Here is a 13,484-nt window from a genome sequence, read left to right on the forward strand (position 1 = left end):
ATATATTGGCTTCCTCTTTTCATTCTTAAGGAATGAATTCTGTCTTGTAAAAGATTTTATTATCTTTCATGTTTAATTTTGACATCATTTTTTTACCGGCTATTATATCAAACTATGTTAAATTTCTATCATGGATGCACGCAATATTTCAAATTGTTGTATTTTTATGCACATTAAGAATGTCGCATTAAAAGGTTTACTGAAACAATCAAATTAAATAGAGGATATTTGTTTCCATCAGTGTAAGATTTATATATCTTCCATGAGTGGACCACAGATGCAATATTTTCTCGAGTGGCATAACCACAAATGAAAATGTAAAACATGGTGTTCATGAGTGAAAGATGTTTTGATCTTACATGCAAAACAATCTAATTTTCTTTTTATTTGATATATTGACTAAATTTACACATTTCACAAATTTTAAAAATGCAAAAATGTCTAGTTAAAATACCAGATATATTTCGATAATTGGCGTAAAACGTGTAATAAATCATTATCTCACACATTCTTTCAATCTTAAGACGACTGAAAGACCTTGTGATTTTATTTATAGAAGTATAGTAGAGCAAATGGCACCTTGTTAATTTAAGACATAAAAATGAGTGACTGTTATAGAGCACTTTGCTGCCTTTCCAACTGTCCGCTGACCGCTTTGACAGGGTCACGCTATATAAAGGGTCATTATATGGTAAACTCCAACGGAAAATATTTACTGTTTGGTTATACCTTTATGACATTTGACGTAAATAGCAAACTTTTTATTCAAATGTTCAGACATATATGAATGAAATGATAATAGTCACAAATGTGATGTGAATGCTGAATGTACGAATACTGTCGGTAGCTGTACGTGCACTTGCAATGAAGGCTACTCTGGTAATGGAACAACATGCTCAAGTAATTGCATTTTAGCACTTCTGTTTATTGAAAAGATATTGAGCTTCAAACTTTGTGCAAGGCCTGACAATGTCAATTAATTCAATGTAAATATGTGTGATATATTTTTAGTATTTGTGACAAATACAAATGCTGAATACTGATTAACTCTGGGCTAGAGGAAATGGACGATAGCTTGCATTACCACTACCGTCCATGAACAGGCTCTGACAAACGAAGCCTGCAACATTTTCATTGATATTTTACTAGACGACTTGTGTTTTCCCATTCTTTCTAGTTTGGTTATAGGTACACAATATTAAGTGTTTTAAACGAACGTTGTATTTATATTTCAGACATTGATGAATGTACTGATGATAGTAACAACTGTGATGCCAATGCTGAATGTACAAATACTGTTGGAAGCTTTACGTGCAGTTGCAATGCTGGTTATTCTGGTAATGGAACATCATGTTCAGGTAAAACATTTTACCATGTCTGGTTGGCTTTTTAACTAGGGCCTGCAAATGTTGTCTTAATAAATTACCCGTAAATATGTATCTTTTGAAATAACGTTTATGGTATTTATGCTTAACGTACAAATACTTTTGGAGGATCTACGTGCACTTGCAGTTAAGGTTACTCTGGTAATGAAGTAACATGCAAATGTAAATTTACATTGTTGTTTAAGTTAAGGATTAGGAGCTCACTTTGGTACCCAGGACCTAAATGTTATAGTCATAACTAATTGCTTCTGTGAACATATTGACTGTTTGGTAATACTTAAAATTATTTGATATATCGAACGACGTATGTGTTTTATTTCAAACTAAAAAAAATAGACTTTCTACTGTAATCAAGACTGGAATGTGTTATCCTATCTGGTTGTTTCATTGGAAATATTTACGTATTAGATATCATATTATATTTATATAAGATGATACCTACAAAATAGTTGACGTTTACAGGAAACTTTTTTCAAATTTTCAGACTTAGATGAATGTAATGATGATAGTAACAACTGTGATGTGAATGCTGAATGTACGAATACTGTTGGAAGCTTTACGTGTACTTGCAACAAAGGCTACTCTGGTAATGGAACAACATGCTCAGGTAATTACATTTTAGCATTTCTGTTTATTGGAAAGATATTGAACTTCCACCTTTGAGCAGGACCTGGCAGTGTTGTCACAATTATCTAATTCCATGTAAATATGTATGGTGTATTTAAGTACTTTCCAATTTGTATAAATGTTGAGGTCTGATCAAGTCGGTAGTAGTGGGCGTATGTGATAACTTGCATTTCCACTACCGTACAAGAACACGTGAAATCAAACCAAGCCTGCAAAAGTTTCATTTGTATGGTACTCGGTGACATGTGGTTTTCCATTCTTTAAATTTTGGTGACAAGTGCTTAGTATTCAACGTATTAGACGAACGTTGTATTTATGTTTTAGACATTGATGAATGTACGGATGGAAGTAACAACTGTGATGTTAATGCTGAATGTACAAACAATGTTGAAAGCTTTAAATGCACTTGCAATAATGGTTACATTGGTATTGGAGTAGCATGTTCAGATAAAACATTTTACCATGTGTGGTTAGATAAACGATAAAAAAGTGACTAGTATCTGCAAATATTGTCTTAGTGAATTACCCGTAAATATTTACTGTCCGTAATACGTACAAAAAATGGAAGTTTTTATTCAATTTTTCAGACTTTGATGAATGTACTGATAAAAGCAACAACTGTGATATTAATGCTAAATGTACAAATACATTTGGAAGCTTTACGTGCACTTGCAATGAAGGTTATACTAGTAATCGAACATCATGTATAGGTAAAATATTTTATGATTTCTGTTTCCCTTAAGGATAGTGAGCTTGCAACTTACCCAGGACCTGAATTTATTGTCCGTACTAATCGTTTCTTTGATGAACATATTAACTCGAATGTGATATCCTAACTGGTTGTTTCCTCGAAAATATTAACTGTTGGATCATAATTACAAAATGCTTGATGTATACAGCAAACTTATTATTCACATTTTAAGACATAGATGAATGTAATGCTGGAAGTAACAATTGTGATGTGACTGCTGAATGTAAGAATACTGTTGGAAGCTTTACGTGTAATTGCAATGAAGGCTTTTCTGGTAATGGAACAACATGCTCAGGTAATTGCATTTTAGCATATCTGATTGTTTGGAAAGATATTGAGTTTCAACCTTTGACCAGGACCTGGTAATGTTGTCATAATTAATTAATTCCATGTCAATATGTATGGTGTATTTTAGTACATGTAACATGTATAAATGTTGAGTTTTAATCTATCCGGGGCTGGAGGACGTATACGGTGGCTTGCATTTCCACTGCCGTCTAGCCGTCTATAAGCAGGATAAATCAAACCAAATCAGCAGAAAAATAATTTGTATGCTACTCGGCGACTTTTGGTTTTCTATTCTTTACATTTTAGTAACAGGTGCTTAAGATTTAGTGTATTAGACGAACGCTGTATTTATATTTTAGATATTGATGAATGTACTGATCGTAGCAACAACTGTGATATAAATGCTGAATGTACAAATACTGTTGGAAGCTTTTCATGCACTTGTATTGATGGTTATTCTGGTAATGGAACAGCATGTTCAGGTACAACATTGTTACATGTCTTGTTAGCTTAACTATAATGACCGTGCATTTTATCTAGAACATGCAAATGTTGTCTTAATAAATAACTCGTGAAGAAATACCGTTTGGAAACACGCATAATAAATGAAGTTTTCAATTTACCTTTTAAGACATTGATGAATGTACGGATGGTAGCAACAACTGTGATATAAATGCTGAATGTACAAATACTGTTGGAAGCTTTTCATGCACTTGTATTGATGGTTATTCTGGTAATGGAACAGCATGTTCAGGTACAACATTGTAACATGTCTTGTCAGCTTAATTATAATGACCGTGCATTTTATCTAGAACATGCAAATGTTGTCTTAATAAATAACTCGTGAAGAAATACCGTTTGGAAACACGCATAATAAATGAAGTTTTCAATTTACTTTTTAAGACATTGATGAATGTACGGATGGTAGCAACAACTGTGATATTAATGCTAAATGTACAAATATGTTTGGAAGCTTTACATGCGCTTGCAATAAAGGTTACTCAGTTGGTGGAACAACATGCGCTTGTAAAATATTTTAACACTGTTGTTTTACTTAAATATAGGGAGCTTAAGTACTATGGTACCCAGGACCTAAATTTGTAGTCCTAACTATTTGTTTCTTTGAACATATTAACTGTTCAGTAATACGTACAAATTGTTTGATATATCCAACCAAGTAAATGTTTTTTTTTCAAACAATTTAAATATAGCCTTTCTTTGTATTGATTATACCTACAAAACATTGACGTATACAGCAAATATTTTATCAATATTGTTTTCAGATGAAAATGAATGTAATGATGGAAGTAACAAATGTGATGTTAATGCTGAATGTACAAATACTGTTGGAAGCTTTACGTGCACTTGCAATGAAGGCTACTCTGGTAATGGAACAACATGCTCAGGTAATTACATTTTAGCATTTCTGCTTTGTTGGAAAGATACTGAGCTTCCACATTTGAGCAGGAACGGGTAGTTTTTATTTCATAATTCCATGTAAATATGTATCGTGTATTTTAGTACTTGTAATATGTATAAATGTTGAGTTCTGATCAAGCCGGGGCTACTGGACGTTTGTTTGTTTGTTTTGGGTTTTTAACACCGTTTTTCAACAGTATTTCAGTTATGCAACGGCGGGCAGTTAACCTAACCAATGTTCCTGGATTCTGTACCAGTACCAATCTGTTTTCCACAAGTAACTGCCAACTTCCCCACATGAATCAGAGGTGGGGGACGAATGATTTCAGACACAATGTCTTTTATCAAATGGTCACGGAGAACATACGGCCCGCCCGAGTATCAAACTCACTACTCCGCGATCCGTAGATCGGCGCTCTCCCTATTGAGCTACTGGACGTACATGGTACCTTGCAAATCTACTACCGTCCGTGAGCAGGTCAAATCAAACCAAGTCTGCAAAAGTTTCATTTAAACGGTATTCGAAGACATGTGATTTTCAATTTATTTTATTAAGGTGCTTAATATTTAACGAAAGTTATATTTACATTTTAGACATTGATGAATGTACGGATGGAAGTAACAACTGTGATGCAAATGCTAAATGTACAAATACTGTTGGAAGCTTTACATGCACTTGCAATGATGGCTACACTGGTAATGGAACAGCATGTTTAGGTACAACATTTTACCATGCCTAATTAGCTTAACAATGACCGTGCATTTTACTTAGGACTGCACATTTTGTCTTTATAAATTACTCGTAAATGTTTACCGTTTGGAAACATGCACAATAAATGGAATTTTATATTTACATTTTCAGACATTAATGAATGTACTTATGGTAGCAACAACTGTGATATTAATGCTAAATGCACAAATATTTTCAGAAGCTTTAAGTGCACTTGCAATGAAGGCTATCTGGTAATGGAACATCATGCACGGGTACAATTTTTATAAATGCTATTTTTCTTAATGATAGTGATCTTGCAACTTACCTAGGACCAGAATTATAGTCCTAACTAATTGTTTCTTTGAACATATCAACTGGAATGTGGTGTCCTAACTTGTTGTTTCCTTGAAAATATTTACTGTTGGATCATAATTAAAAAATATTTGACGTATACATCAAACTTTTTATTCAAATTTTCAGACATAGATGAATGTATTGACGGAAGTAACAACTGTGATGCGAATGCTGAATGTACAAATAATATTGGAAGCTTTACGTGTACTTGCAACAAAGGCTACTATGGTAATGGAACAACATGCTCAGGTAATTATATTTTTACATTTCTGTTTTGTTGGAAAGATAATAATCTTCCGTCTTTAAGCAGGGCCTTTCGATTTTTTCATTATTATATAATTTCATGTAAATATGTACGGTTTGGTTATAGTTAACAATATCAAACGTAATAAATAAACGCTCTGTTTACATTTTTGACACTGATGAATGTACTGATCGTAGTAACAGTTGTGATGTAAATGCTGAATGTAAGAATACTGTTGGAAGCTTTACGTGCACTTGCAAAGAAGGCTACTCTGTTAACGGAAGAACATGCTCAGGTAAATACAGTTTAATATTATAAGGTAAAAGAAGACTCTCTGGAAGCAATGAGCACAGGAAACACAGCCGGAGCCATTCATCTCAAAATCAGCCAAAAACATAGAGAAACTGTTGTTGAAAGATATAGCAGGCAGGTTACCTCTAATATCAGTCAGCAAGTACATTTCAATTATACGAAAGATATAAAAATGGCGATGAGGTACAAAAGGGGGAGGGGAAAGGATGAATAAAACAGGGTGAGGACCAGGACCTGAATGATATCTTGTCCTTACTAATTGTTTCTTGTTACGGTTAAGAAATCCGTACAAAATGTTTGACATATAAGAGAATCCCTTATTTACATTTTAGACATTGATGAATGTACTGAAGATAGTAACAACTGTGACGTAAATGCAGAATGTACAAATACAATTGGAAGCTTTATCTGCACTTGCAATAAGGGCTACTCTGGTAATGGAACAACATGCTTAGGTAATTACATCAAAGCTTGCTACAGTAATCAGGACATACAAGTGGTGTTCTTACTATTTTTTCTTGTAAATATTAACGGTAAGTAAATGCTGAATGTACACATTCTTTTCGAATCTTTCGAATCTTAACGTGCACTTAATGTATGGAATCCTTATGTAATGGAACAACATGCTCAGGTAATTACATCATAGGTACTGTATAAAGGACATGAATGTGTTATGTTTACTAATTTATACTGTAGGTAAATGTTGAATGTACAAATACTACGGACCAAAAATACGTAACATCCAAAAGTACTGTGAAACACGCAAAAATTACAAATGTATGCACTAGTGCGACAAATAAAGTACTTGTCGTTCTAGCAAGTGTTCAAAATGACTACTGTGAATCTGACGTGTTTGCGTGTAGACGGGGCATCAAAACGCTAAAATGACAAATATCTTATTTGTCATATTGAGGGGCTCTATTTGTTGCCGTTTAAACGCGTCAAGGCGCAAGAACAAGATGGCAAATAAGCCACTAGAGATTTTCGATTTGCATAGCATTGTTTTCTTCATACTTGACTTAATGTATCTGGAATCTTTTCATCCATCATTTAAAGGTTTTAGCAGCTGTTGAATTTCCTGCATTGTCAGATTTAATTTACTTTATGATTCTGGTTTGGTTCATGGATTCTGTCATGCAGAAAAGGTAAACAGCCAAATATCTTTAATCAGATGATAATCAAATCAACAGTATTCACTCAAAGCGCTTTTAAGTTTCCAGTATATCGCTGTAATGTATAAAGATACAAAATTATAAACGTTGTGTTTGCAGTTGCTATCGGAGGTGCATGTGAGAACAATGATATTTGTCGAACTCCCGGTGCAAAGTGTATCAATAGCACATGCAGTTGTAAGACAGGTATTCACAATGAGGAGGTCGATGTCTGTGATGCAAGTAAGTATAAAACATCCCTTTGTTAGTTATATATTATTTATTTGACTAAGGAATCATATTTGTAACACTTGCACAATAAGTCGTTCATTAAATCTTTTTATATAGTATCTACAAAAAAATCTAACATTTATATATGTCGGTATGCTAAAAGCATTGGATATTAATATTGTTTGATATATATCATTAAACTGTGCGTCATTCCGTAGCATTGAAGCGATATTTAGAATATTTTTTAATGCGTTTGAACTTCAATTTTTCAGTGTTTTTATATCCTTTCGGCGTCCGCAACGGTGACCAAGTCTTAATGGAAACTGATGATTCTTGTAGTAAACCTATTCGTTTCCAATACGGCATTCCTGTCTTTGAGCATGCGCATACAACAGCTTACGTAAGGATTTTATTTACACCAAATCATAGATGTTCAGGTGGAGGACTCGTAATGACACTCGGCGATATCCGTTTAATTACCTATTGTTCGTATCCTACACCGGCATTTTCCGGCGGTCATAACACATGGATTTCCGTTGCAGTCGGGAAATGTCGAAATTATTTTCGAAGAATATGTAATCAAACAGAATTTGTCAATTGTAATTACGGGTCCATTACCTTAAATACGTTGATTTTACAACATACTATATAGGCTCTTACGTCAGAAAACACGCAAGTAAAAGTTATAAATAGTGGTAAGCTTTTAAAACCTTTGACGTCAACGACATACTTAAAGATCTTATTACGCCAATGGCATACTTGAAAAATCTTGTTGCGTCAACTACATACTTACAAATATTATTATGAGACTCTTCTTCTTATAATATCATGTATTAGAAATAATGAAGAACATACTTTTACACTGTCTATCCGCTGCTTCCAGGAAAACGTTTGAACATTCGTCTGACTACTTACTCCTTTCCGGTCGTCATAGTAACAAAAAAGCCTGATGTGGGGCAAACCAGACGATATACAGTTCTGTAAAATTCAGATATGTCAAATTTCCGTTGTGACATATATTGGTAAGCTGATGCACTGATTTGTCATTATTTCTGTTGAATTTCAGGTCTGCACAAATGGATTGATAAGCTTGAACGTTACATACACGAACCCAGTGCCGAACAGAAACATATCACTTTATGGCAAGAGAACTGTTGTAGCCCCTTTCTTTGCTGATACTGATATGACAACATCAGGAGCAGTGTATTACAGATATTTAGACGTGTTAAATAATGCTGAAGAGTTAAAAAATAATGATGTAAGACATGTTGAAGCTATGATTGAGAGATTAGGAGGTGTTACAGCGTTTAATGCAAAATTCATACTGTTTGCAACATGGGACAAGGTGATGCCTTTTCAGGATATATTTAATACAACAACGGTAAGTTAGTAATTGAAACGCATTATTGAAACATAAAAGTTCACTCGTGACTTCTGTTTAGACTTTAACCCTTTGCCTGCTGGCGGCAGTAATTCTGCCTTTGCGACCATTGCAGACCAAGATCAGCCTGCACATCCGTGCAGTCTGATCATGGTCTGCACTGTTCGCTATTCAGTCAGTAAATTTTCAGTAAACACCCCTTCGAATAATAAATGGTATTGCCCAGATTGAATGATGGACCAGTCCATTATAGAAATTTAGCATGCTAAGGGTTAAGATTACTCATTTATTTCCTTTACAAGCACTTGTTGACCAAGGAAAATCAAGGAAGCGGATTATACATTGACGATACTGAAAATATAATTTCAAGTCAATGTAATAATTAAACGAAGGCCATTTTGTAAACCGCACTTCAACATTATCTCCGATAATCATGGCAACGCAATTGTGTGGCTTATAATACCCTGTGTATTTATGAGTGATTCCACATCACATGGTGAAGAATTAAGAAAATAAAAAAAACAAGTCAGTCACATGCTGATTTTCAATAGTATGAAATCTAGACTTAATTTATAAAATATACACTTTTTCTTATCGCTTAAAATTGTTTGAGGGTATAGAAGTCCTACCCAAATATATTATGTTATTGTAGCGATAACGCGAGATTTTATTCATATTATAACTTGTGCAGAATCCCAGTGGTTTCTGCTAAATTAACAGTTATTAATGAAACAAAGATGTGCTAATGCTATTCTAGCTGAAAACTTTTATAAAGCTAAAATTGAAATATATTGTCCATCAGCGTCATTATTTAAATGTTCATGAAATGCTCGGGAACGTCAGCGTTTATTTTACCACGTTGACGTCATTTCTTTTTGAATTATTTGTTATAGGGCCGTAATGTGTTTAACATTGGCCACGGAACGCGCATTTGTAAAATGATGTGTTTACAGCATGCGGGCACAAGAATATATCTGTTTACACACGTTTGCTCTCCTGTTTGAACACCCTCTGAGTCGCTAAAAACACCAGTTTTATGCTAGAATGTCGTATTAATTTACTATATTTTTTATTTCTGTAATTACTAATATTTTATATTTTAGGAGGCAACTTTTCAGGCAGTTATAGTGACAGATGGGATTGACACATACACACTATTTATATATGGGTATAAATCAATGCTTTGGACAATGGCAAATGAACTGAAAACGAGCCCAGATATTTGGATAGGCTATACGGCTTCTGGGAAAAGCTCTACAAATATAAACTCCTTTAAAACTACCGCTCTGCTGATGGATTCACATGCTCTTACAAAAGGTTTTTATGTTTTGTCTATAGGAACAGTAGACGGATTACTCAAGATTTCCCCAGGTCGAGGGAAGACTAGTGTCATCATTTCTATGTTTTTACAGAGTTCAACACATTTTTACTACACATATTTCACCATCAGGAAACCGAGACCTTTTATGATAATTATTTGATCAGTTTGAATAACGCAAAACGGGCACGACTAATTCTTTTCTAATAAAATATTACTTGGACGTAAAAATAATTTGACTCAAAAGAATCAGAAGTTTGTGTAACGATTTTACATTATATTTCAAATTACTATTTTGAACAGATGTTGAATGTGTTATGCCAGCTTTTTACTATTATTGTTGCTAAATTTTAGTAAATATATTGTACCAATCAAATACAAATCATATTTCAACAAAGGTATATCAGGATTGTTGTTCAGTCGTCTGACGCCAATAGGTGTGCGACTTCCAAATGCTGCAATGATGTGTTTAGACTGGTTCAATGAAAACAAACATAAAAAGTCGGATTTTCAAGAATTGTCAGGAAATGGAATGCCGGACTGTCCGTGCAATTTGGATAGTCTTTCCTTTGATCCATGGTATTGGCCAGCAGACGAAACAGGAGAAGACAACTCGACAACATTCACTGTAGAAATTTTGCCCTCACAATTATTTGGACAGAGCGGAAAGGGTATTATTCTTTTATTACTGTGATAACAACACTACTGTTTTTTTCCACCCGTAACCTTTTAAATATTGAAGGTTGGAATAACATGCATTACTGTAAAGATGAGGTTGTCCACTTTAACTCAGGAACAAATACGACTTGAACTCGTACTACTGAAATGAATCCTACTATACTTGTATTGCGAATGCAGAAGTGTTCGCGAGAATTTAACTTTCGCTATAGTTGATTAACCCTGCATATCGCGAAGAGTAATCATCGCGTTAATATTCACAATTAGTATAATTCAAATTCAAGTAGGATACCATTTTTTTTACATTTTCGTGAATATTAAACCTGGCTGGCATGCTCATTGTTTTATTCGCGAAATTTTGACCCAGTGAAAATATGTTTTTTTTTACAGTACTCTAATTTCATACAGAGGATTCCCTCCGGTTTGTCGTTAAATTGAAATTATTATTAAAAACTTATAAAATATTACATAACATATGATAGAAAGTGTTGCCATATTTTTTTCTTTTTGGTTTCATTAAGACCTGTTCCTACAATAAGACAACTGGTCTGTGGACAAACGAGATTCCAGAGGCCGGTGGATTATACATTTATCATCCGGACAAGTCATTATCTAACCACATAATTCATGATATCGAACCAAAACAGTTCTGCTGTGATGAATCAAGCTTATGTAGTGTGTACTATGATCTGCATCCAATCGGAAATTGCTACAAGGAGACGTGGTTTCAAACGGGTTAGTACATTAAATTCATATATATAATATTCTAATAGCATTTGAATAAACATGATGCATGTATCTATGGCTACATGACGCTTATATTTTCGACTACATGATGCTTATATATGTGGTGAGGCGCTCCAAATTGTGCTATTAAAATCCATGTAAAAGCAAAAGTGTGTTGAAATTGCTGTTATGGTATTAAAGCAAGTACGTGAATGAGGGGAAATGAATGCCTTTTAAGCTAAGTTTCAAGATAAATCTGCACACTTGTAAGTTATTTCGGGACGTGTTGCTTCTCGTATTTTAACATAGTTAACACACAGTCACGTGTTACCGTCACGTCGACCTTCAATGTTTGGCGCCATACCTGCGCCATGAAATAATTTTTCCCTATTTCATATAATTGTTTATATAAAAGGCATATCAGACATATCTGAACTACACGAATCGGTTATACGCCGCATGTATAATTCACTCGGATCTATTTCGCCAGCGTATAACCTTATCGTGCTGTTTCGATATGTTAAAGCATGGCTCTGCTGTAAATAAGTTCTTAAATGAATGATAACATCAGAATATTTAATATGACTAAAGTTCTATCATAAGCATATACAATTATAAAATAAGAGATGTAATGCAGTTATACAATTGATTTCTTTCTCTAACAATTATAATTTGCAGAAGAATTTTATTGACAAAACATTTGGTTTCTATGGATGAATTAGGCTTGTGTTGTCTTTTTGAATCATGTTCTGATAAGAGAATTTGTTACTTACAATCCCGGTTTCGCCGGTGCTAAGGGATTTGAGAGATATTGCGCAGTTCAGCACCTCTTCATAAATTAATTGTCTGTTCATTTGCTTGCTTGCATTATCTGCTTTCAAATCATCTCCTTATAGGTTTAAAGAGATATTATATGAAAGTACGAAGGTTATGTTCATACCTTCGCTCTAATCTCCGCGATTGGTTTATTTTATTTTTCCTCGCAGGAAGTTCATGGGGTGATCCACATTTTGACACTCTCGACAAGAAGAATTTTACCTTCAACGGCCTTGGAGAATACAGTCTAATCAAAATTAAAACAGACAAGGACGAATTTGATTTACAAGCGCGTACTGACCGAGCTGTCAAGGAAGATGGAACGCTTTCATATGCAACGATATTCAAAGCGTTTGCAGCACAAGATCATACAAACGCTTCTTTCCATGCAGAACTAAATAATGATAAAGACGGTGAGTTTCATGTGTTTAATCAGCACGTCTCCTTGGGTCTAATATTAGACGTGTTATAGTTTTATGCGCTTTGGTCACTGTTAAAGATGATTCTATTATTGCATTTAATTGTTCATATTGAATAGAACGTTCTGGTTTGAGTACAAGCGGACCTTCGTTTCTTATTCTGTCAGATTTGTTTGATTGTCGTTCTCCGACAGTTTTTAAAAGTTTAGAACACGCCACGGCTGAGATATTTTGGCATTACACTATTGGTATCAAAATTATGTTTCCAATACATATTTTCATTAGACAAATGCTCAATATTTATGTGAACATATGGGATATGTCTTGTATGATTGCAACCCTGCGATTTGCTCTAATTAGTGACAATCGATTGAAACAGTAGAAATTCTTACGCGATTTGGATAGGCGAGACGATAGTAAGGTAACAATATATTCTTTATTGTTTTAATTTATGAATTGTAAGCTAAAATATAAAAGAGCCATTTAAAAAATCAAACTGGAAAGTAGAAATAATAGCGAAGTTTTAATTTGGTCAGGTGTCATCATACACCAGTGAAAATCTGTTATAAGTTTTCACGATCTGTCAAAATTATTTTTATCTTTCCGTTCTAATATGCATTGTATTTAGAAAGTATCTTGGTAGGACATTGTAGTGTGTAGGTTACTTTACAT

The 13,484-nt window shown here is 34.0% G+C and overlaps 1 protein-coding gene across 8 annotated transcripts in view; it reads left to right on the forward strand.

The window, feature by feature from the left end:
• Positions 1-13,484, forward strand: part of LOC123523715 (fibrillin-2-like) — an 87,474-nt gene that overhangs the window by 36,613 nt on the left and 37,377 nt on the right. For 6 of the 8 annotated variants that reach the window (XR_008370376.1, XR_008370375.1, XM_053539529.1 and 3 more), the window contains 17 exons: positions 1,236-1,358; positions 1,870-1,992; positions 2,600-2,722; positions 2,936-3,058; positions 3,411-3,533; positions 3,683-3,805; positions 4,335-4,457; positions 5,065-5,187; positions 5,663-5,785; positions 6,425-6,547; positions 7,364-7,486; positions 7,747-7,874; positions 8,541-8,855; positions 9,959-10,172; positions 10,572-10,840; positions 11,370-11,586; positions 12,564-12,806. Coding sequence is in view for 6 of the 8 variants with exons in the window: in XM_053539529.1 (XP_053395504.1) it covers positions 1,236-1,358; positions 1,870-1,992; positions 2,600-2,722; positions 2,936-3,058; positions 3,411-3,533; positions 3,683-3,805; positions 4,335-4,457; positions 5,065-5,187; positions 5,663-5,785; positions 6,425-6,547; positions 7,364-7,486; positions 7,747-7,874; positions 8,541-8,855; positions 9,959-10,172; positions 10,572-10,840; positions 11,370-11,586; positions 12,564-12,806 (2,739 nt within the window). In the remaining 2 variants the exon portion in view is untranslated. The remainder of the gene's footprint in view (positions 1-1,235; positions 1,359-1,869; positions 1,993-2,599; positions 2,723-2,935; positions 3,059-3,410; positions 3,534-3,682; positions 3,806-4,334; positions 4,458-5,064; positions 5,188-5,662; positions 5,786-6,424; positions 6,548-7,363; positions 7,487-7,746; positions 7,875-8,540; positions 8,856-9,958; positions 10,173-10,571; positions 10,841-11,369; positions 11,587-12,563; positions 12,807-13,484) is intronic. The other 2 variants (XM_053539530.1, XM_053539532.1) reach the window with 2 other exon arrangements.

This window comes from Mercenaria mercenaria, chromosome 3 (assembly GCF_021730395.1).
Source record: "Mercenaria mercenaria strain notata chromosome 3, MADL_Memer_1, whole genome shotgun sequence".
Classification (NCBI taxonomy): domain Eukaryota; kingdom Metazoa; phylum Mollusca; class Bivalvia; order Venerida; family Veneridae; genus Mercenaria; species Mercenaria mercenaria.